The sequence below is a fragment of the Grus americana genome, chromosome 1, assembly GCF_028858705.1.
Source record: "Grus americana isolate bGruAme1 chromosome 1, bGruAme1.mat, whole genome shotgun sequence".
In the NCBI taxonomy this organism is placed as follows: domain Eukaryota; kingdom Metazoa; phylum Chordata; class Aves; order Gruiformes; family Gruidae; genus Grus; species Grus americana.
This window is the reverse complement of record NC_072852.1, coordinates 7,650,056-7,674,656: the sequence shown is the minus strand read 5'-3', so window position 1 is coordinate 7,674,656 and position 24,601 is coordinate 7,650,056. Positions and strand designations below refer to the sequence as shown.

The 24,601-nt window shown below is 42.9% G+C and overlaps 1 protein-coding gene across 4 annotated transcripts; it reads right to left on the bottom strand.

The window, feature by feature from the left end:
• Positions 1-5,240: 5,240 nt before the first annotated feature.
• OPTN (optineurin) lies at positions 5,241-24,216 on the bottom strand. Of its 4 annotated transcripts, none has more exons than XM_054843913.1 (14): positions 23,985-24,216; positions 23,119-23,298; positions 21,112-21,314; positions 19,676-19,834; positions 18,242-18,318; positions 16,035-16,166; positions 14,818-14,902; positions 11,502-11,617; positions 10,686-10,835; positions 9,560-9,653; positions 8,744-8,902; positions 7,913-8,043; positions 6,442-6,521; positions 5,241-6,206 (listed from the first exon to the last, which is right to left on the bottom strand). In XM_054843913.1, exons 2-14 carry the CDS (start codon positions 23,282-23,284, stop codon positions 6,085-6,087), a joined length of 1,674 nt encoding a protein of 557 aa, XP_054699888.1. In that variant the 5' UTR covers positions 23,285-23,298; positions 23,985-24,216; the 3' UTR covers positions 5,241-6,084. The 4 variants fall into 4 exon arrangements, with proteins under 4 accessions (XP_054699888.1, XP_054699868.1, XP_054699879.1 ...); XM_054843893.1 differs by having other exon boundaries at positions 24,022-24,216; XM_054843904.1 differs by having other exon boundaries at positions 23,119-23,295; positions 24,022-24,216.
• Positions 24,217-24,601: the final 385 nt, after the last annotated feature.

Genomic DNA, 24,601 nt, shown 5'->3' with positions numbered 1-24,601 from the left:
GTTAAGCCAGCAAATTAAAACTGAGGTGTTGTCCTGTGCAGTCGACAGGATTTTGTACTGACAACAGTATTTCTTCAGTACAAGCAACTGATTGCAGCCTTCCAGTACCTGAAGGGGCCTACAGGAAAGCTGGAGAGGGACTGTTTATCAGGGAGTGTAGTGACAGGACAAGGGGTGATGGCCTTAAGCTGAAGGAGGGGACATTTAGATTAGATGTTAGAAAGAAATTCTTTACTGTTAGAGTGGTGAGGTACTGGAACAGGTTGCCCAGAGAGGTTGTGGAGGCCCCATCCCTGGAAGTGTTCAAGGCCAGGTTGGATGGGGTTTTGGGCAACCTGGTCTAGTGGAGGGTGTCCCTGCCCATGGCAGGGGCGTTGGAACTAGATGATCTTTAAGGTCCCTTCCAACCCAAACCATTCTATGATTCTGTGAAAAATAATATTTCTGAATATGTACCAGCTCATTGCTCTACTCCCTTTCCCCTTGCATCAGTTATATGCAGAAATTGCCACCAAAACAGAAGGATTTGTGCTCAGATCCCAAGGCTCTTGCACTGAATCCACCCTGCAAGATGATATACAAAGAAGGAGGATGTCTCTGCGATGTAAAGGCCAGCGGTACCAGTACCGGCTGAGGAAAGATAAAGACAGAAATTCTATGGTAGCTGAAGGAGTTAAGAAAAAGTTCCAGCAGATGGCAGGAAAAAGAGAGAGAAATGCTCTGCTGAGCAGTTGAAATGCTCTGCTGAATAGTTGTCAACCCAGCTGACCAGCGCATGTCATGTTAGACTTTCTGGTTTTTGGGATTTTTCCTGAAAACCACATGCCTAGCCCAGGCATGCTGGGCTAACTTATTCTGGATGCATCACCTGCATGATGTTTGTGCAAAGGTGTTTCTGAGGAGCCAGAGCGATGAGTAACGACAGGAGCTGGGGAGGAGCGTGTGGACACAGAGGGCCTGAGGGGGCTCCTCCATGTTGCTGCTCATCCACGATGGAAGCGGGGAAGCACCTTGTGCCACATCTTGGCATAGGTGCAAATCCATGGGCAGGCATCAGGACACTGTGTTTTTCATCTTTTCCTTCCCTCTGGCTGCTAATTGCCAGTGTGACCCAGGCTAATCACAGAGCACCACCAAGCCTCCCAACTCTCCACCGAACTGGAGTAATGATGACTTGCCTGCTCCTGTGACTTGAAGTTTGCAAATCCAGAGATACCTTCCAGGTAACAAATCTCAAGCCCACCCCACAGGGCTGTTCTGGCCCCTTCCCAGTCTGGACTTTAAATCTGAAATGGAACGAAACACTTCTGGCTGCTGTTCCCCATCGAGTCAGGGTACTGATTGTGGGACACACTGCTACATCAGGAATGTCCTTTGTTAAAAAACAGGGATATGTGGACAAGTAGTATTTCATGGACATGTAGTATCTAGTCACTTTAAAACACAAATACATTTTATCTTTCATTTAAGGGAAAAGAAAGGGGATGTGCTCTTAAACCTGTGCTAATGAGCATCTGCTGGCATAATAGCTTGTCTGTCCTCTGGACTGCAGTTAATGATGACAACAGACAAATAATCCTCTCCGTTGTATGAACAGGTTTCAGTGTATTGTGGTTTTGTTCTTTGCAGTTCCTTGTCCCTCCTGATTTGCACTATTAGCACTAGTATGTTATCTTTCTAAGAAGACCTACTTCAGCTAATGCTTATGTCTTCCTGTTAGTATTCCTGTGGTAAGATCTCTTCTCTTTCTGACGCCTCTTAAAATTATTAATTTTTACTTGACGGATGGATAAGTAATTCCTCCTTTGGCCTTTCAGATAGATTTTCTGTGTTTTCATTAAGGTTGATGCTGCTCAGATTAAATCAGCTCTATTATCATTCTATTAGTTTGATTTTGGCCTAGTAGCATTTCCATCAGGTTTTGATCACTGCAGAATCCGTAACTATCACAAAGCTCCCATAATAAAATTGGATTCAGGGAAAAAAGCCCATAAATCCTACTGTCGCAAGGAACCAATTAAAAGCCAGTAAGAGATTGCATCTGCTGGGAGTACTGGTAATTGATGAAGAAGGTTGCAACCAAGCCGATGAATTCCTCTTTATGACAGATTTCAGTCAGCTCTTGTGTTACCTGAAATTATGGGTGAAGCTGTGTGAGCTATAGCTAAAAGACGACAAGAATCCAGAGTCTACAAGAGAGAATTAGAACAAGAGTGACAACCAGCAGAATAAAAACAGCTCCTTACTTTAATTACAAGGGCAAAAAAAGAGATTGTTTTTCCTGGGATTGGTGGCTGAGAATTCACTGCAGCATGACATGAAAAATACATTGAAGGAATATTTTCTTTGCCCCAAGAAACATCAACAGGTGTTTTTCTTGTGTATATTTTAAGAATATTCATCTGTTGAGAGTGAAACATAAATCTTACACTATTGAGGCCTTTGTTTTGAATTAATCAGCTCTAGATTAGTTTCTATTTCAGGTTGGAAGCTAAATAGTGAGTAAAATATTGAGTCACCAAACTTTTTATTTCTAACTCCACTATTGGCACTTATGTAGGGAAGCAGGTTGACAGGAGAATTTGTCATTTGCAAGTACAAAATATCTGCTGTAACTCTGCCCATTCAATTGCAGTATCAAACATCTCTAAGGCTTTCTCCTGTAGAATTGTTCCATTCTCCTTAGCTCAACATCACAAGATGACATAAGCAATATATATAAATTTTTCTGCACAAGCATCTCTCTCACAGGTTGTACCATTCTTTTAATGAACTTCAGAGTACAGAAGCATATTGATCAGCCACACGTGACCTGATCTTTACCTTCGTTTGGAAGAAAAGCATTCCTGCCCCTGTACCTGAAAAGCTGTGCTGCTCTCTGTGAGCCGTTGCTGATGGAATCATAGAATCATAGAATCATTAAGGTTGGAAAAGACCTCTAAGATCATGAAGTCCAACTGTCAACTCAACACCACCATGCCTACTAAACCATGTCCCGAAGTGCCACGTCTACAAGTTTTTTGAACACCTCCAGGGATGGTGACTCTACCACCTCTCTGGGCAGCCTGTTCCAATGCTTGACCACTCTTTTGGTGAAGAAATTTCTCCTAATATCCAATCTAAACTTACCCTGACACAACTTGAGGCCATTTCCTCTCGTCCTATCGCTTGTTACTTGGGAGAAGAGACCAACACCCACCTCACTACAACCTCCTTTCAGGTAGTGGTAGAGCGATAAATTCTCCCCTCAGCCTTCTCTTTTCCAGACTAAACAATCTCAGTTCCCTCAGCCACTCGTCATGGACAGCACTAACACTTGGACTTCGTACCACGGCTTGTCTGCTTTTCCTTGAGAATGGTCTGCATTATGCTTTTGAAGCAGAGAAGTTTTCCACATACGCAATTATGCTAGAACAGCCATCCTCAAACCAGAACCCTTCTTCCCAGTGCATGAATGGACCCTTTCTCCTCACCAAAGCACTGAGCTGGGATCTTCTCATGGACCCCGTGAGCGCAGTGGAGAGAGGACAAGCAATGACAAAAATAGCTAATCTCTCTTAAAATTGGAATCCAGTGTTTCTGGAAGTGAAAGCCCTGCATGAAGTAAGTCAGCAGTAAAGGCCACAGACCAGTTGCTGTCAGTCATAGTCTTGTATTTCTTATGGACAGATGACACAGCTTGTAAGCCACGTCATGGAGGGTGAGTACATAACTCCTTCACATATGCAACGCTCCGGTGAGGGTGTCAGATCTGTGAGGAGACGTGTTTGAATGCTGGGTCTTACCTCCCTGGTGTAATGCTTGTGGGGAAGGGACTGTTCTTTTGTAGCTCAGCAGTGACAATTGCTTTTCCCATTTCTGGTGTATGTGGAAACAGAGAAACCCTAGCTCCTAGGACTAAAATAAGTGCTAATTGTAGTCAGATCATAATTTGCCCTGACATTTAAGACCTTTCAAGACGTATTCTAGCCGAATTGTATTATGTGATTATCTGCACAACAGGTATGGAAGTAGCTGTTCTTTCCACATGAAAAAAAGATTGCGTTGATGGAGATCTGTTAAGTCCTGAACTCACCTTACTCTGTCCCACCAGCTTTGTCCCTTGCTTGATTTACTAAATCTAATGCTATTTCCAGTAACTCCTGCAGTGGGACACACTGAGTACTGTCATCATAGCTGTCAGTTCTGTTCACAAATTCCCACTTTGGACTACTCAAAGCCTGCCTGGTGAATAATTAATGCTACAATGGTCTTTTACCCTGATTTGCTATGTTCTGAGTAGAATTCATGTCCCTTTTATTAAATTACTTTTACCATTTTATTAGAGTAATGCTGAAGGTAGTATTTTGATCAAACTGTGCAATAGCAGCAGTTTACGATGGCTGTGGCACTAACCTATTGTCGCTGGGTACATAAAGGAAGTCAGTCACTTTCGCACACACAAGTTCCGTGGGAAGCTTGTGATCCACACAGTCCTTTGGGGGGATATTAGGTGACCGTCTCCACAGAAGACCTTTCCCTCACCTTTTCCTTTCTGCTCATTTCTTTCTGCATTAGGAATGTGCAGTTGCCTAAAATCCAGAGACACAAATTCCTGCTTGCTTGTTTTTATTCTGAACAACTTTTTAACAGATTAGTCCCTCAGATAACCACACCCCATGGTAAGAGTAAGGTTTTGGAATCAGGGCACCCTGTCTTTTGTTAAAGCCATTACAACTGAACAAGCAAAAACTAACTACAATTGCATTTTGTTATAATTTTTCCCTTTACATAAACCTACTCCAGTGTAGGTCCTTTAGTTATACATGCAGTTTCTCTTGCGTTTTATCTTCCAGAGGTTCTAGTATTTCTACAGATCACACTGCCTATATATGAAGGAGGATTCAGGCTTCCTAACTCTGGCAACCCAACACCTCTGACACCAGGGCACTGTATTGCCAAATTAGGAAACATTCAGGCTTATTATTTTCAGTATTGCTTCAAAGTTCGCATTATAAAATGTTGAACTTTCATAGTGAGGTTGTGTGATCATCCCACCCTGGTCCTTCTGAACACCAAGCAATTCTGGCAATCAGTAGGAAGTGGACTGGGCAAACGGACCTTGCTGGTGCCCCTCTGTAAGCTTAACAGACCCATCACAGAACAAGACCTTACACGCTACAGTTCTTGCTACATGAACTTTCACCTGTAGGTATTTGCAATCCTGTTTCAGCTTCCAAAATATTCATAGGCATAGATTAATTTTATACTTGCAATAGATTTATTTTGAGATGTGAAAATCCATTATACTCTTCTCTTCAAATTAGGTTACATCCATCTCCACTCTTTCTAGCACAATACTGTACAGGTTCAAATGAATTTATAAAGAAGAATCAACACAACACCTTAAAAATGAACAGTTCTATAAAACCAAGTGACTTAGGTACACAAGGAGCTACATGTATCAGACCTAAATGATCTGTTGTAAACCTTATCCACAGCTGGCTAAAGCAAGAAGTTACGTAAGCCATCAAAAATTTAACATCAGATTAGTATGGTCACAAGGGCAGCAATAAAACTGCCATCTGGAGAAAGAGCAGGGTTCATTTCAAATGCTCAACGAATACAGCACTACTCCATTTTGCTGAAAGCTTCTCGAACAGCTTTTTTAAGGTATTGGTTTCCTGATATATAGTATACGAGAGATGAAGTATTTACAAGCTCACGGTACTTTAATTGATCAGCATATATGCCGTCTCCCTTCTGACTTCAGTGATTCAGCCCTGTTCTGCGGGCTAGCCATAAGAGCAGAGCACATCAGAGGAATGTTCCTTAAAGATTTCACAGCAGCAGACACACTGGGAATTCTTTAATGCATCCATGTTGTTAACCTATAAAAATTCTCTTCCTAGAGCAGATTAAAAGAAGATTAGTGAATACAGGGCAGGGTATGGCTTTTACCCTTTTCCCATTGAATTAATGAGAAAACCCCTGAAAACCTCCTTCATGGGATGTAGAGTTGAGCATTATTCAAGCAGGAAGAAAAAAAACCAAAAGTGTTTGGGCAGGTGAAATTCCAGCAGGCGAAGAATTGGAGGGCATCACTCAATTAATGCAGTCCATCACATGAATCTGCAGCGTGTCCAAATCAGGTAGAATTTCTTCACATTTGGGACATGAATACATTGAGATATTCCGCTGCTCTGGCCAGTCTTGATTACCAGTTCCTGCAAGCAGACAAGATAAATGATTACCTGTTGTATCACTTCATTTTTTTCCCACTCTTTTTGTGGAGCAGTTGAAAAACGATTGGCAGCTGACTTCTAACAGCCAGAGAATCATGCTCTCTGCAGCTACCCAGTTGGCAGAATCGCCGCAGGGGAGCTGGGGAGCCGCCTGCAGCCAAGCAAAGCTGTTTTTAAACTGAACACAGCATGGCCTGGCCCCATGAGCTTACAGTACCTCGTTGGACAAGGCGAGGTGAGTGTTCCTGATCTGGTGCCCTGGCTCCGTGGCGATTCTGCATCTCCGCCAAAGAGTTTCTGAGAATAAAAACATAAGTCAAGGGGTCTGAAAAAAGACTGAACAAAAGGTATCTTCCCTTTGTTGCCAGAAAATGTAAGAGGTTTCAAAATAAATCAACGGATTTGCAAGTAAATCATGTCAACTGGTCATGCGTTTAGTTCTCAACTGCTGCTCAGAGACAGGACCTAGATACGCTGCTGCTTTGTGAGGTTGTGCCAGGGTCCTGCTGGAATCAGGGTCATACAACTGACACCAGCAGGGTTTGAGCAGCTACACACCAAGGGATCTGGGGCACACTCCTCTGGGAAACTCCAAGGACTGTAAGCTATTCAGGGCAAACAGCAAATTTGATTAAAGTAGAAAAGCAACTTATACCATAAAAAGGGTTCAGTGCACAGTTAACGTGAAATGTAACTTGCTTCTTCAAATTCTGGGTACTCTTCTTGTACCCATGGCGTCCACAAGATGAGTGGAAGACACATGGTTAGTATTTCTTTTTTCTCTTCTACAGCTACGAGTGCTAAAATGGTGCAATTCCAGGGTATCGCAGTACTTGAAACTACGGGTACTCAGTTACCACTACCACCTGGAGAAGTAGCAGATATCCTTGGCAGATACGCAGCAATCTTAGCTGCAGATTCACCACTAAAATTGAGGCTAGAACTCAAAGAAACTCAATTGAATCAGCAGGGAGAATTTACCAAGTATGAATCATCCAAAGTGAAATCTTGCTAAGGCACCCAAGTAAGAACTAGCATGCCTTACAGGGATTTTATTGCAAAATTAAAATGAGAAGTCAGCCAACTCATTTTTTTTCCTCTTTTAAAATTCAAATTAACCAGGAAATAAATGTCTGGAAAGTTGTTTCTACTGAGATACTAGCAAGACAGTGTTGGTCAACTCAAAGATCTTGGTCAATGAAGATGATCAGAGGGCTGGAACACCTGTCCTAAGAAGACAGGCTGAGAGAATTGGAGTTGTTCAGCCTGGAGAAGAGAAGGCTCTGGGGAGACCTTAGAGCAGCCTGCCAGTACCTAAACAGACCTACAGGAAAGCTGGAGAGGGACTGTTTACACGGGCATGGAGTGATAGGACAAAGGCTGATGGCCTTAAACTGCAGAAGAGGAGATTTAGATTAGATATGAGGAAGAAATTCTTCCCTGTGAGGGGAACACAGGTTGCCCAGAGAAGCTGTGGATGCCCCATCCCTGGAAGTGTTCAAGGCCAGGTTGGATGGGGCTTTGGGCAACCTGGTCTAGTGGAGGATGTCCCTGCCCACGGCAGGGGCTTGGAACTAGATAGGCTTTAAGGTCCCTTCCAACCCAAACCAGTCTGTGATTCTATGGTAACTCCAGCACACAGGGTAACAAGACAGTCCACAGACAGCTTGGCCAAAGTCTGTTCTCACCGGCCAAGATCTTCAAGGTTTTGCTGCTCTTTTAGCAGGTATGCCAGCTGGACAGCCAACTGCTCCTTCTCCTCATGGATCTTCTCTCTTGCTGCTCTCTCAGCATGGAAATCAGAACAATAAACCTCCATCTGATCAGAGAAATGAAATCGTGGAGAATTTGTAACTTGGATGGAACCATAGTCATGTATCACATGCCAAAATAGCAAATCTGTATCACAGCCTGCATCTACTCAAAACTCTCCTACAGCACCTACACACTGCAAAGTGAAGACCTGCGCTACTTACAAGGTGAAGAAGACTCAGTAGTTTCTGGATTCTGTGTAAGATATTTCAAGTGTCTTATCTGGGACAGTGCTATTGCCCTCTGCTGTACAGAGGCAGAAGTGAGGTATAAACAAGCAGTGAGGAGACTTGACTTGATGCAGACAAATCTGTGGCACAGATGGTGGAACTGGGCCAAGATGCCAGTTCTGTGCTTAAATGTGAGGGACACCCTTTTTAGTCACTGTTTACACATGCTGGTTTGAGTAAAATCATCCCCAAAACATATGCAGTGATTCTGCAGACAGTGGTTTTAAATACACAAACACATCTATTCCCAGCTTTTGTTTGTTGTGCCAGACTCCAGCATACACAGTCCCTCCTACAGAACCATGGGATATGGTGGTAATGGTTCTGCAGTGATCTGCAAGGCAGGCCGAGTAAGGGAATTATGCTTCGGAATTGAGGAAATGTATTCAGTATTCCAGAGTGAGCCATTAAATAGCTCCTTCTGGTTTCTGAACACTGGGTGGGGGAACTAGCCAATTTCTGAAGAAGAGCTGATACCTGAGCGCGGAGCACAGCCACGGTTTCGAGGTCCTCCTCTTGCTTAGCAATTATCTGCTTCATTTCATCTATCTGGAGTTGCTTTGCAGCAAGGGCTTGTTCTGCCAACTCCACCTTTGCATTCAGTTGTTCCACCACAACTTTATCCACTCTGTCCAGCTGCAAGGAAGAACTATGATTACAAGATGAACTTAGAATACAACACTGCTTCTTACTCATCCTGCCCTTGGAAAAGCTTCCAATTTTGGTTATCAAAGGAACTTAGGGACTAAGACAGCAGTGGTGACTGATATTTTAATTTAAAGGTTAGTTTTGAGCTTTCAGACTACATTGTATCAAATTAAAAGAGAACTCCCTAAAGGACAGTGCAAAGGGGGTTTGCCCGTTTTCCAAAATTATACAGAAGAATCTGGCATTTCCATGGAGCCTCAGTTATGAGTAGCACCTCACAGTGGCAGGCATTCTATTTAAGCTTACAAAAATGTTTAGGGGTCTACCTTCCCATATTTACAAATTATGCTGCAGGAACACCTATATGCCTTTGCTTATCACTCATCTCTAAGGACTGGGCTCCACACTGCACTGCAGATTGCACCTCATCTAGAAACCACCACAGAAATACTGATGTGTGGATAAAGTTTTCTGTAACTGACAGCACAGGATGTATGTTTATCATAGCAATGCTGCTATGTTGCATGCTATATTATGTAGAAGGGATGACAGTTGTTTCCTGTCCAAATTTGTTCCTAGAAACACTCTCCCGTGCCTTCCAACTCCCCTCTAATTAATTATGATTTCTTCTTGTGATGAGTTTACCTCTTTAAGTTTCATTTCGTTGATTGTTTTCATTGCCTCAGTGAGATCAGGAAGGAGTTTGCTGTATGCATCCTGCAAGCTACTAAATCTTGCCCTGTTTATGACAAGAAAAGAGGTGAAAGTTTGAAACACTTAAAAATTCTTTGAAATCTAAATAATGTGTCAGAATTTAGAAAAAAACTCAAAACCCAAAAAACAACACACCACCAGCTCCTTGCAAATGAATCTGCATTTCTGATGAGAAAATATGCTCCATCTCTCTTCCAGTGAGTTTTGTGCTGCTCTATCCATGGACTGAGTCCAAACAAATGTCCTTACTGATCATCTGAATCCATCACCCAGTATTTTTATATCAAGCTCACAAATTCTGTTCAAAATGTAACACCCCTCTTAGGAAGACATCCGAGTCTTGACTCGGAGACTTCAAGTGAAGGAGGATTCATCAGGAGAAGAATCAGACCAACTCCAAAGACAATGAGCAGCTTCTCCAGCAGCTACAGACAGGTCCTTCAGGCAGTTCAGCCTCTCTGTACAGCTTGGATTGACATTGTCACCTCCTTACATGGACTGTATGTGAAGGGGAGGGGGAAGCCAGAGCAAACAGCGAGTCTCTTTACTTCAGCTTCACTGCATACTCTCCTAGTTGCAAATGTATTGTAGAGACCATAGACCTCTTCAGTAATGACACTTTCCCATCATTGTCACCATCTGACGTAAGCCTACCCTCCAAACTGTGGACGCATTTACCCCTGCTAGTCAATGGGACAGCTGTTGTCATTTTTCTGCTTCCTCTGCTTGTATATTATACCTGATCCTATTCCATCTTTGACTTTATTACAAAAGGAAGATATTAGTCAGAGTTTACAGCTCAAATTTTCCTAAGTGAGGGGTTCAGTAGATGAAAGAATACAATTTGGGCCTAATGTGGAGACTTCAGATTCAAAGTAACACAGATGCCAAGGTGAATGCGGGTTTCTAGTTCAGATTCTACAAACATAACCTGGTTTCAAAGGGTGCAGAACACAAAACTCATATTTCAGATTAAATTCCCCTTTGGCCAGGTTCCCTTGGAGTCCCTTCCTCACTGACAATACCTTCCTGAAATATAAAACCAAGTCATACTCACTTTTCTTCATGTGTCTTGGCTTGCTCCAGCTTGACCTCTGCCTGCATGCTCTCCACCTGAAGTTCCAGCTTCTTGATGGTGTATGTTAGCTCCTGCTTCTCCTCCAATTCTGATGCAGCAGCTGAGCTTTTTCTTTCCAGTACTTGGCACCTGATAGAACAAGGAAAAAAGTTGATCTCACGTGTTCATTTTTTCCTGACAGATTTGGCACACTAGGCATAAGACCAAAAGAATCTTTTGTGTGGTTCACTTTAAAGGTTTATTTGATGAAGAACAAGGAAAGACAAAAATTAACCTATACACAACCATCAGAAAACAAAGCTACCAAAACCAATGTTTACTTTCTTACTATTGGAATTTGACAGAAAACTAAGCAACTAAACCCAGGGTCTTGTAACCACTTTTTATAACATACACAATCAGCCTTCAAAAGCCCAGACAGTTCATGTGAAAAGGTTCATAATTAGGTCCCCATAATTAGCTTTTTCCCCTAAGATTAGAACAGAGATTGATTATGTGAAGCAGAAAACAGGAAATATTTGCCTTTACATCAGGAAAGATTAAAACTCAAATCTTAAAATTCAAGGCACTGGGGTTCTATTTGTAGAACTAGGTTGGCAGCTCAGATTTTCTGACAATTACTGTTTTTCTGTACTTCCATCTCCACTTACAAAGAAGGACCAATCTTTTACAGCATTTCTGTGAAACAGATTTTTAAGTTGATATTTATAGAGCTAATGAGTTTCCCAAGGTGGGAGTTGTCATGCAAATATATACTGGGTGTCATGACAGAACTTTTGTTCTTCTGAACCTTACTTTTCTTGAAGCTTCTTCTGAATCAATTCTGCTTCTTTTAACTTCTCATGGGCTTCCTGAAGCTCTTTAAACAGAGCACAAACTTGCAAATTCAGGGTTTCTACTTCACTGCCAACCTTTTAGAGAAAAAAATAAGAAAAATTACATATGGACAAATCAAGATAGGAAAGTGGCAGGCTAACTAAGAGATCTAACCAGGAACTATCATTCTTTCTCTAGAGAAAACAGTGTAAGTCAGTATGCACTGTTACACTCTATACTCAATAAGGCCCCATCCACAAGGCTTCACAATTACCAATTATTCCTAAATACGGCAGAACCCCATTTTGACTTAACACTTTCATAAAATCCAGGTGACTCAAAAGACAACACTATTACTGACTTTCCAGTGTTGACTAGAACACACATCATGCAGATGGGAAACACATTTAGATTTTCTTTCTCAGAGTTCACCATTTAAAACACTCATGAACAAAGCAGACAGACTTACTGATTTCTGCCACTCCTCTAAGCAACAGTTGTAGTCTGTCAAAGAAACATAAACAAATGATCTGTCCCTAGGTAGGCTTCCAGTCTGCTAACATCAATGAGCTCTTTCGAAAGAGGTGTGACAGCAGATAAAAAGCAGAAGGAGCAGTTTGAAAGTAGAGAAGTAGACTAAAACCTTAGACTTTCTCTTCCCAGTTACATCCTGCACTGGCATTATCCCTTCCAATCTAGTTTCCTCCATTCTTGTTTTGTGCAGAAAGCAGAGAAAACAGAAGGCTTAATGCGTTGTTATTTATTTCAATTATGCACGAAACCCCTCCAGCCAAATAGCTCTCTCCCTACATACACCAGCCTCTCCCATGCCACACGTATGAGCACCACAGGACTAGAAGGCTTCAGCTCTTGACTTTTTGAAGGAAAAAATACAACCCCAAATGGTAACTCCACTACCATTCATTCATGAATCGACTTTGCAAACCAAGAAGAAAATGATTTCTAGTAAAATTGTAATCAGTTTCGTTTTGAGTCACTGGCCCTCTCATTTGGGCTTCAGACCACAGGAAGATCGCTGAAGGATCCTGAAGACAGGCAAAAAGTAGTACGAGGAAAGAAACAGCAGCTCTCTTCTCCTCCAACCCAAGACACAAAGGACACATAAGAGTTTCAACTCTTAAAACATATCCCCACACTCTGGAAGATGTGCAACGTTTGACTCCTACTGGTTTGTAGTCTCTGGAGAAACATCCTGGAGCTTTCTTTCCTAAAGAAACATCTGAATCCCATAAGTTTAATTGTCCCTAGTACTGTAATTTTCATTTAAAATGTCTTATCAAATGCACAGAAAGTCTCCAGTCCAGCTTGGGAATGAGCTGGGTGGCTGTAGCCAAAAAGATATCAAGTGTATCAAGAGCATGCTGCTGTCCTATTTCCTTGAAGAAAAGCTCCAGTTTTCTAACTGGACTGAACATAATGGTGTGAACACTCACAAAGCACATTGCACTACGCTTTTTCTATCTCAGAAGCAAAGGGATCATTCTTCTACCATCATAGCTGCAAAAGAAGCCACAAAATTACTTCATGCAGCAATCCAACTAATCCAATCACAGTCACGGATGAAAGCACTGATTTTTGTAAGGTGGTGGCATTTCAATTTGCAGAAAACTAGACATCAGTAGAAATTGCCTTACAGAAAATATGTCAACAAATGAAACCATATAATACTGGCAAGAGTCTGAATTCTAATAAAGCGGGACTGTAAATTCTTGGTCTCTGGTGAAAGCCATTGTAATTCAAGATATTTTACTTGAATGGGACACAATTGATCCATACTTCTAGAAAGCAAGTCTGGCAGCCTCACTGAAAGAAAAGGCTAAACTGACTCAAAAAATCCCATCACACAGTACAGATTGTCTCTCCCTAACACCCATTTCTTAGCCTGCCCAGGAAAGGAGCAGCACCTAAATCATAGCCTCATAGACCTCTGCTTCCGGCAAGCTTGCAAGCAGCATCCCAGGGAAGGCAGAGCAATAACTGCAGTGGTGCTTGAAGATGACTCGAGTCAGGAGACCTGGCTGAGGTTAGTGTCCGGCTGCCTGTTTGGCAGAGGATATGCTCTAGTCTCTTCTCCCCCAGCCACTCCTCACTCTCCAAAGACAAAGGAGGTTTGAGAAACTTTTACTTCTGTACCAGGATGTCTTCAAATGTAGAGTCCTCAAATGGTCCACACTGCACCCCCACATTGTTTCATTAAAGATCCAGAAAGTCTACAATAGGGGGAGATAACATGAGCTCCGCTGACAAGAGCCCTCTGAAGAAACCGAATAGCATATAAATGGAAACAACGAGTGCCATCACAAGGATGTCACTATGCTGACCTCAATATCAGTACTTAGATGAGGAGCATCTGGCTCAAGCTGTAACTCAGGCAAAGTTGAGATAAAAATACTGGAAAGAATTAACTGAGACATAATCTGCTTTCCTTAGAAAGGACATCTCTTGGCCTGACCACAAACTGGTCTTGTTTAACTAAGCCAGCCCTGCCCTAAAATACTTGTCCTCGCCTTCAGAAGGGCACAGGTCTCCCTGCAGATCCCACAGCATATTCGACAGCCCCATGTGGCACCTCAGATAACCCACACTACCTCATATACAGGCATTCTTAGTTGCCTGTATTATGCAGTTGCACTGAACCTGAATGGATCTCCATGGCTATGGCAGCTTACACGCTTACCTCACATAGAGACATCTACAACAGCAGGCACATAAATGTAGGTGTCTGAATCTGGAGGTGAATCCCAACTCCAACATCCATTCAAACCCTTAACTATAAACATCAGGACTGAGTTTGCCTGGAACTGTGTCTCAATCCAAGATAGTTACGTGCCACCATTGTAATACATCTCACCAAAAACATGAAAAAAATACCAGATGCCATATGACCTCCACATTTAACGTCTGTTTTACAGTATGCTGTTACTGCATTCTGATCTAAAAGCTGACCTAGCCAGCAGTGAGGAAATTCACCTAGTCTAGAAATGGAGCTGGAAATGACTGCATCCCTCTCTGTTTAGTGGGCATTGTCATGACAATGCAGTGCATCTGCAGTTATGCCATGCTTCCCTAATTCTTGGCCATCAATCTCACCCCTTTTTGGTGGCTGGGACCACTTCTAAGATAGGGATTGGAGAGATCAAAATTCACTTCCATGCCCTGTGCAGGATATTTGTCCATTGCTCTCTGAGTGCAAGTGGAAATCTAGGCCCTGAGATTGGTGGCCTCAACAAGTAAGCTGTATGTTGTTAAATCTCAGCTCAGGACAGGTACTTACAGCCTCTGAACTCTCCTCTTCTTCCCATTCAGTTTGTGTCCCACTCTCCAGGCAGTTGCTGGTTTCCTTCTCCAGCTCTGATAGTCTGGAAAACAGAAGGAGCCAATAATGATGGATTTGGCCAATATTTAAAGTGAGATTGTGTCTATTCAAGGATTTCATGTAAGCGATGTACTCTCTTCCTACCATGACAGCCACAAATGAGAGGCAGAACTGAAAGCACAGACATTAGGAAAGCCTGCACAATCATGGGGGTTCCTGAAGAACACAGGACACATATATTTAATTAAAAAGGATGTATAAGTCTGCAGGTGTGGTGAATGACAGTGACCTTCAGTCCACAAGGAACAATCTTTGGTACAGTCCAAAACTGCTAACCCTTTGGAAATGGGTCAGTCTGTTCACTGAATCCAGTAACTAATATTGCCTCTACTTTCCTTTGATATTTTCAGAGGCTGAGATTTCTAAGAATCATTTGGCTATGGCTCATTACCTCAATAACCACGTAGAAGCAATTACCGTGACACCAACTTTTCACAGTAGATAATGTCCAAAAAGTCTTACTCTGTCTCTGCGAAGTAGGGATTTGCAACAGCTACTGCTTAGGCAATTTTCCGTGTCTGAACAGCCATGCCAATTTATACCGACATAACTGAGCTGAGACAGATCCTCATGCAGGTTTCACTGGAAAAACTCTCTCTTAGACAAGTTTGGAATTAAAATTATTTTAGACATTTCTAAGGAGCTTTTGCAAGCTTACACATTGCTAAATGTAGCCTGCCAATTATCACGAAGAGGACTGTAATCCCTATTTTATACAGAGTGATTTACTTAAGGCCCCACACACAGATGATTCATACAAAACCAAATAACTATGGAGGAGCAAGTGGAGTGAACATCCTCAACTAGTCATCATATCATTCTGACCTAACCTGGGGAAAGTTCAAACCCAAGAGGAAATGCATAATTTGTTTTGATCTGTGGTGCTACAGGAAATAATAAACCATGGAAACTCTTTTGCCCACAGAAGAGAACCCATGGTTTATCCCTATAAGGACTAGCACAAAAATAAGTTGTTATTACTACTGAGTGCTCAGGAAATTCCCCATCCAGGTCACACTGATATTTCAGCTTGTCTCTGATCATCCACAGACTTGGTAACTGCAGCAGCCCTGAAAGAAAACAGCTCCAAATGTTACAGCGCACCCACTTCATACCTCTCTCTGTGATCCTGCAGCTCCTTCTCAAGTTTTTCCCTCTTCTGAGTTTCGTTTCTAAGGCAGCAGAGCAGCTGGCTCACAGTTAGCTCTTCAGATTCCAAATTCTTAGATTCATCTGCAGGTTTTCTCCTGCTCCAAACCAAACCAGAAGTAAGTAACACCACCTATGATTTCACTAGAGCACTCCCTTATCCCTAATTCTGGGATCCAGTCTGAGATCACCACTTCACACAGTGCTGAAAACCAACATTCTGAGAAAAGGGCTCATTCCCAAGAACCAAGACCTGCCCACAAGCCTCTAGCCACAGTCCTCGTGCGTGCATATGTCCTTGCTTTGCGCAGTGCTCACACAGTCCCCTTCAAGCTGCAGGAACAATTTAGTACTTAAGCAAGGAAAACAAAAGCAGTCAAGACAATACAAAAGCCAGTGCATTTATTCTGACCTACTTTGCAGCCCCTTCTGCAAAGTACTGCTGTCTGTTCCCAAAATAACATTTTTCCAATGAAACATGCAACATTTCTTATGTCCATGTCATTCCTTTCCAGGAAAAGAAGGCATGTTCCACTAAAAATGGTGATCAGAAATTGCTTTCTTTTTCAGAAAAAAATCTCTTCAATGTTTCACCTCCCTCATATTCTATAGCTACAGCGTTATGCTACTGTAGAAGTGAATGAAAACAAATACAAAACTATCTGAAAAAAAAGGTAAGTTAATTTCCTGGTAATAAAATACTGTATTCCATTCCCTATATTTTTATATCCATCTAGACAGAAAGTCAAAATCCCCTAACTATACGGTAAGATAGGCAGGTTATATACACCGTACATTTCAGAAGCTCGGCTGTAAAACAGTGTGTGTTTAAAACTTTGCTTCTGTAGTTCAGAACAGAAAGTAAAGCATAATCCTCTATGTGCTCCTGAGAACTAGAAATCTTTGGTGAGCAAAATTCAATACCCCAAAGACAGTGTTCAGCCAGGGTATTTTAAGTAAATAACTTTTATCAGGGGATTTTTATTGCACAGTTCTACTCTTACAGAAATAAACCTGTCCTGAGTGGATCAGATATCTCTGAACCTGTTAACAGCACCAGTCTAAAGTTTCAATGCTGGACAAAGACACGTGGTGACACAGGAAATATTTTAAGAGGTACATATAACCCCTGTTCTTGTAGATACAGCCCAGATACTCATCAAAAGGTAAGCAACTCCCACAGAGAATGTCTTCTTATAATCAGAGTGGTCTCACAAACCACTGCTATCGACAAGCTTAATACTTGCAGCCTGGTCTGTGGTGAGTTCTCTCAGTTTCATCCATGAGCATAACTTTTTTTTCCCCCTTTCAACTTCTTAACTGCATGCTGAGGGACAGGTTTTCTATGTCATTACATTAAAACACTGTTCTTCCTTGCAGTGATGTAGGGAGTGACAACCTGTACATGGAGCACAACTTTCTGGCCTGCTATGCCTTTAGCATTTTCTGTATTCTTTCCTTCCAAAAGCAAAGGCCACAAAGTAAGTAAGAGAGTTCAGCCACAACCATTTAGCTGCTAAATTGGGCAGTATCCAAAATGGAAAGTTTAATAGTATCAGCTGTCTATGTCCATGAGCAGTAAAGGTTCAGCTAGGGGCAAGAAAGTCCCTTGTGCCCTGGAGCTGATGGAAGGATCAAATTTTGAGAAGTAACCTAAACAGAATGCTGTTATCTTAAGCCTAGTAACCTGAAAAATAAGGACTATGTTATTGCATTGTCTGTCTACCCCACCATGACGCACAAACAGAACAGACAGGTTCTGATCTGCAAGACTACAAGACCTCTGATTCTTACCAACATCATTGTAATTGGGTGGAGGACAGATAGTCTATTAGATGGTCACCAGTGACTAGAAGGGAGGGAGTCCCTGTAGCCCCTCTTTATCTTTTCTGTTTGGCCTCCCTTAAAAGCCTGAAAAGTTAGCAAGTCAGCATGTACGTAAATGCCTGGCCAACTGGCCACAATATGCACTCCCTCTTGTCAACTAGTGACAATTGGAAGGAAAAGTGCCAGAGAGCTGAGGGTCCTTCCGATATGGTAGGAAGGTAGAGCAATGGAGGCATCCAAGTTCACAGAAAGACATGATTTTCTATAGTGCATGCCTCAGAAAAAGTTCCCTCACATTGAGAACAAAACACATTGCAGAAGTCTGGATCATACACAGCACACATACATGTAGACAGCAACGTTACTGGTCGTTTCACCACTATTCTCTTGATGCTCCTTTGCAGTTCTATTTATTTCTCCTTCCTAGGAAAGAAAAAACACTATTAGCTTGGTATGTGGACTAAACTGGACACAGTTTTATTTACCTGAGTTAAAGAAGGAAGAAAAAAAGAGGGGAAAACTACTGTTGTGGCAATAAAAATAAATAAAATGCAAAAATTCTACAGATAAGTTTTCATGTTTGGAATATCTTAACTTAAATACTTCACATGCCTTTCCCTGCATCTCTTCCAGACTGATCAGAGAAGAGGAACAACAATGAGATTTAGTCTTCTCCTTTCATGATCAACTTCCATGACCACTCTCCCCTACAGAGATGACTGGGCACCACACAGCAACAGCCAACAGCACTGCAGGTGATGTTAAATATAAGCCTAAAAACCACTCTCCTGCCTCCCAAAAGAACCACTCTTCTTTCCACTACAAAACTCACTCCTTGATCTTTGTAGCCCAAAGGAGAATCTTTGTAGCACAAAAAGGAGAACACATCCTTGAAGGTTTCCTGCAGCCTGAAGTTTTCTTCAGCAACTCCAAACAAGTTTTAATTGAATTCTCTTAATTTCTTCTTGCACTTGTACTTTCCAGAGAGGGATCTGCTATTATGGGGATAGAGGAGACCCACATTTTCACATTTTGCCTGTGAAGATTTTTCAGACACAAGAACAGTATAAAAAGTAGATTTTTGTGCCTCTAGCAAACCTCTGCAGCCTTGCACTTAGTTTTGTTTGCCTGCATCATTACATATCTGTCAGTAGAAAGCGAGCCCCATTCTCAAAAGAGAATGCCCCCCTCTATGCATAGGTGTTGGCCCTTAACAAAATATAGTACAGATGTTCCCAGGGATTCCAACTAACATAAGACTCAACATTTTGAATTAGTCAGAAGTCACCCATTGGACCATGTTGTTTTTTTCAGAGAATATTTTTAGTGTGATGGAGGCTACCTATGAAATTAATTTACTTTGAGCATGAAAGTGGAAGGACAAAAATTCCAAGTCCTTTACCACTACATCTTGTAACACACAAGTGCTCCATGTCAGGTAATCTAAGAGACCACGCAACTCTTCTCCCAAATCCACCATGCTTCTGTTTTGTGTTACTGCTGTGCTAGCAGTTTGCTGTTCCCTCACAAACAGGCGGAAAGACTTTTCATTGACATGGGCATAAATTCACCCTTTTTACTAAAGGAAGACAGGGTACTAAATACCTCACTGTAGAATGTCATCGAGTAAACATCATCACCATAATTACACTCAGACCTGACTTCCTCAACATTCAGCCTGGTACAAGAAGAAAATTCAGTTTGCAAGTAAAGGAGGACCAAGCTAGAAACAAAGTTTCTGGCCGCACGTCACTGTGTTCTTTTTATTCCTCTCACTTACATTCATCCCAATCTCCACAAAGGAATCCTCTACTGAGGATATGTTCAGCTTGACCTGCAGTTCTGAAATGATGGCTAGCAGATCTGTCTTCTCAGCCTGAAGCCGCTGCACCTGGGATTTCAGCTGCCTCACTTCCTTCTCAGGAGCCACGCAGCCCTCCTGGGATAAACAAACCCTGCATTAGCCAACCAAAAGGAAATACCAGTCCAGGAGCACAGAGCCTGTATGTAACAATGGTGTCCTGTATCCCTTCTCTGTTTAAGTTTGCCTAGAAAAACCCAGTGTACAAATCCCTAAACTATGCTTTGGTCCACTAGACAGCAAGAAATCTAAACTGTGAAACTAAGTTAATCAAACGATGAGCATCATGCTTCTGGAAAATGTGGGCCTGGTTCTCTGAATGCACAGATAATTACGATGTAAATCTTTGCCTGAATCTATGCCTCTCACTACCACACAGGGTCTCAGCCAACCTACAGAATTCTTGTCCAGAATTATTGTATTTTTTCACCTATATCCTTACTCCTCTTTTCCCAAATCTACCTAAGATTCTAGGAAGAGCAGGAGGCAGAGAGCTTTCGGCCTTTCCCCACCACACAACTCTGTACCCCATCTCCACGTGTAAACCTTTCCCTATATCCCTTCCCTTCCACGAAGCCTCTGGCCCTCAGAGATTCTCCCCAAACTTAATCTCTCCTTACAGTCATGACTGTCTCCTTCAACTTCTGCCTCTTCCCTTTCCCCAGGACCCTCAAAACCCTCTCTTAAGCCTCTACATAACCAGGAAGCCTCATTTTTTTTCCTCTCCTTTAGATGCCTCACCCTATTATGAAACTTTCCATGTGAGTTTGTTTCTTCCTTATTTTGTAATCTGAGCCTTTCACCTCCTGGTAATGCCTTTATTACACCACGCACCATCAGTGTAAATTCTGGACAATTCCTGGAGCCTGAATTACATTCTAATCTATCATTCATGCCAAATCTGCAAACTCTTGCTATGCTAACAGTGTCTCTCATCCTGTAGTACTGCCCTACCCACCTGACTTGCTGCTGTCTCTACAATCTGCTACAAAAGCAATTAAATGATCATGAGAGATTGATAATGTAATGAGCAAAAGGAGGGATAAAGTCAAGAGATACCCAATACTAAACAAAATAAAGAATTAAAAGTTAGCAAGAAATGTTAATTTCTTATGTCAAGAATGTTAATTATAATCATTAATTGTTGATTAAAATGTAAATTATCTCAGGTCTGGCACAATTACTACACTCTAAGTAGACTCACTTTATAAAATAAGTCAGGCCAAGACCTCTTGTTAGAGCATAAGGATAAACCGGAGATGTTAAATCTCCAAACCTCCCAGTGTGCTGAAGGGACAGAAATGCTCCAGACTTTCCATTTAAAATCACATCAATCCGACCAATTCCTTATTTACCATTTCAGCTCCTTCTTCTTTTTCCTTTAAGCTGTGAAGTTGTTGCTGTAGCTGTTCATTTTCAATGCACTTGGCTTGCAAGCACTGCTTAGCTTCCTTAAACTTTAACTCGTAAAATTCTCTTTCTTCTTTCTGCTTCTCTCGCCAGATGGAAAGTTCCTCGTATCGGTCCTTCATAGCTTGGTTATGCAACTTCATGGCTTCTAAATGATAGCCAGAGACAAGACAGTGACTCACGTTAATACTCTGTCAATGAAACAGCAGATTTCTTCTACGGTCAGCTCAGCATTCTTCAGTGGGTTAGCAATAATTAGGCATGAAATGCGAACCTCCTCCTCATGTATCTTAAATACCAAACCAAAATGAAACTTATTATAGTTAGCACTATAAAAAATAGCATTAAATATATTGCTGAAATCACATGCCCACACTCTCTCACTTTTTAACTTATTCCTAAACCCAGAAGTCCAAACAAGAAGGTACTTGGTACTTGGTTCACAAGAGGTACTTGGTATCTTGCTGCATGTGTTATTTTCATGATAACTCAAGTGAAACTACTGAACTGATATTCTGAAACTACTGAGACCTGGTAGGGAAAAGAGACATCCTAGACTGGTAAATTGCTGCATGAAAACAGATGTGATCTAATCGAAAGTCTCAAATATGCTCAACAATGTTGAAAAAAAAATACCTGACAACTTACAGTGAAGTTAGTTCCCCTGGTTGGGAAGCTATATGTGTGTATCAAAGTCAGTATGTAACAGCCTCAGTCTTAATATTACAAAATGCTTACAAGATTTTTAGGAAGAGTCAATGGAAGTATTTCAGACGTGCTTTTTTTAAAGCAACAAACTCAAAGCCAGTTGCTTGAAAAATCTTTTATACATTGTATTTTCCAGTAACTTCCATTATGTCCTGATGTATAAACTGCCAACAAGTCCATCAGGTTATGTAAATAAATCTAGCTCTGGAGAATGATTCTGCAAGTATGAGTTGCAGCTGTAAATATTGTCCCGAAACATTATCTTATATGATATAGGACCTTTTAGCAAAATACCAGAGGCACTTCTAGAAATAACTTTCCTGCCAGATACCCATGGGATTCCAAGGCAGAGAACTTGGACCAGGTCCAAAAATTATTCAGGTGGAATTTAAACACTGGTGTAAAATCACAGCACACGAGATAGGTGACTTCATGCTCTGCTGCCATATAAACAGTGAGGTACCTCTGTCTTTTATACAGAAAATTCCCAAATCCCTTGGGTTTTGCTCTATCCATTTTCAAAAAAATATATATCTGACACCTAAATGCCTGGGATTCAGAAAGAAAGCTCTCTCACGTGAAAGGCTCAACTTACTAGGCATTTTCAGGGAAACCTGTTGGTTTCTCCCAGATAGGCCCTGCCCTGGCTGTCACTTCCTTTTGAAGTAGAGAAGGTGTTGCCACATCTAAACATCCATAGTCATTACGACACACAGTGTGGGACAGCCTGCTTCAATTCCCCTCTCTGCCCAAGAGGATGCAGCTCCTTTCAGAGAGCATCCTAACACAAACTGTTGTTGACATTGTACAGTACCCACCCCTCCTGATGCAGCAGTGGCAAAATGTTAGTCTGTCTATAACAGAGCTGCCCATCAATCCTAAAATACACACCAAAAAAGCTTTTAGAGGTTGATGAGCAAAGAGCATATCATAGTATGAGATTTTTCACCTTGTGTCCTAAAATATACAGTTCTATACTGCTTATTATGTGTAATTCTGAAGCAAATAAATCACCCATACATTGGGCTATTCTCCCCCTAATCTTCCATACTGATTTAATTTAATATGTCCTATCAAACTGGCCTGGCCATTTGCAGAGTCACTTATACAGCAAATGCTACCCAGGTATAAAATGTTATCCAGCAATGGCAAATGAACACTGAATTCATACTCATAGGACAAAAAACCCCACAGAAGAGACTCAGGGCTTTTGCATTTCAAGACCAGTTCACATGCACGTTCACCTTTTAATTCATTGTTCTCCGTGATTAGTTCTTTCATCTGTTGTACCATCTCTTCTGGGGTATAAGTACTAAGGGCTGGGGCAGTCATGCTGTCTGTTCCGTTTTCCATTTTATTCCTGGGATCCTCTCCATTTTCAGCAGGATGGCTCTTCAACTTGCTGGACATCTCTGAAGCGTCTGCTACAAGGTTTGCAAAGAGAAAACTCTCAATTTCTTGCCCAATAAATGGGCAAAATAAACATAATCATACCTTTATTTTATCCAGACAAGCAAGCCACGCATGTTGTCCTAACACGCAGGCACCTTCCAATCCCTCTGACCCCACTACACCAGAGTATCCGTGAGTCTCCATATCCCATTAACCCCTCACAGGGCTGCATGCATAAAGCGACTGATCCCTGAGACGCCTCTCAGGCTCTCGGGACCCTTCCTCTGGGGACGAAACAACAAGAACCCCTGTCTCACCCACTCTCCCCCTTTTCCCTCACCAGCCCTGGACGTGCGCAGCCTGACAGTATTTTGGGAGGTCGGCAGCTCCCGTCCCTGAGGACAGCGGGCTCCGACACCCACCCGGCCCTGACAGGGCCCGCGGTGCCGCGGGGTGCCGCCGTCTCCTGCCGCCCGCTCGGCCCCAGCGCGCCCCGACGCTGCGTTTCACGCCGAGACTCCATTTCTGTTGATTTTTAACTTTCATTTTCGCTTTCCTGACCCCTTTTTCCTTCTCCACTGCACACCTGGCACCTCGCCGCGGTACCGGCGAAGGCTGAGGCGCCCGCGCCCGCCTCTGCCCAGTCACGGCCGCTCCGTCCCGCCACCACCCCCAGGCCGGGGTTCCGAGAGCCGAAAACCAGCGTTCCCCCACTTGCCCTTCCCCGGCGCAGCCCGCCCTGCCCGCAGGCCCACCCCGGATCCGCCGAGTCACCGGGCGAGCTCGCCCACGGCGATCGCTAGGGAAACCGGCCGCCGCCGCCCGCTGTTACGCCGCGCCAGGCTCGCCTCAGGGGCAGCCACCGCCGCCCCTCGCCGAGCGTCTCCCCCGTCACGGTACGCCCATGGCGGCAGCGACCCGGCTCAGCTGACTTCCCTCCCCCGCCGTCCCCGCCTCCTCCTCCGCGGGAACTTCCCCAGCTCCGCGCTTCCTGCCCACCGCCGGCTCGGCGGCAGGGCAGGTTGTCGGTCTCCCTCCGGTGCCAGGCCTCCAGCGGCCTCGACCTCTCCCGGGCGCATACCGTCTCCCCTCCCTCACACCCCCCTACGGTTCCCGGCCTGAGGAGCTCAGGGCTTTTGAACCGAGCGAGAACCGAAGCAAAATCCCCCCAAGGAGAAGCGAGGTTGTGTGGGAACGTGCCGCCCATCAGCAGGGAAAATTGCGGGTCTCCACAGGAGCAGACAGACTAGAGGATATGGTGGAGCATCAAGAGGATGATTAGAAAAGGCTTTTCTTGCACGAGGCCTAAAAGACAGGATCAGGCAGCAAATGTGA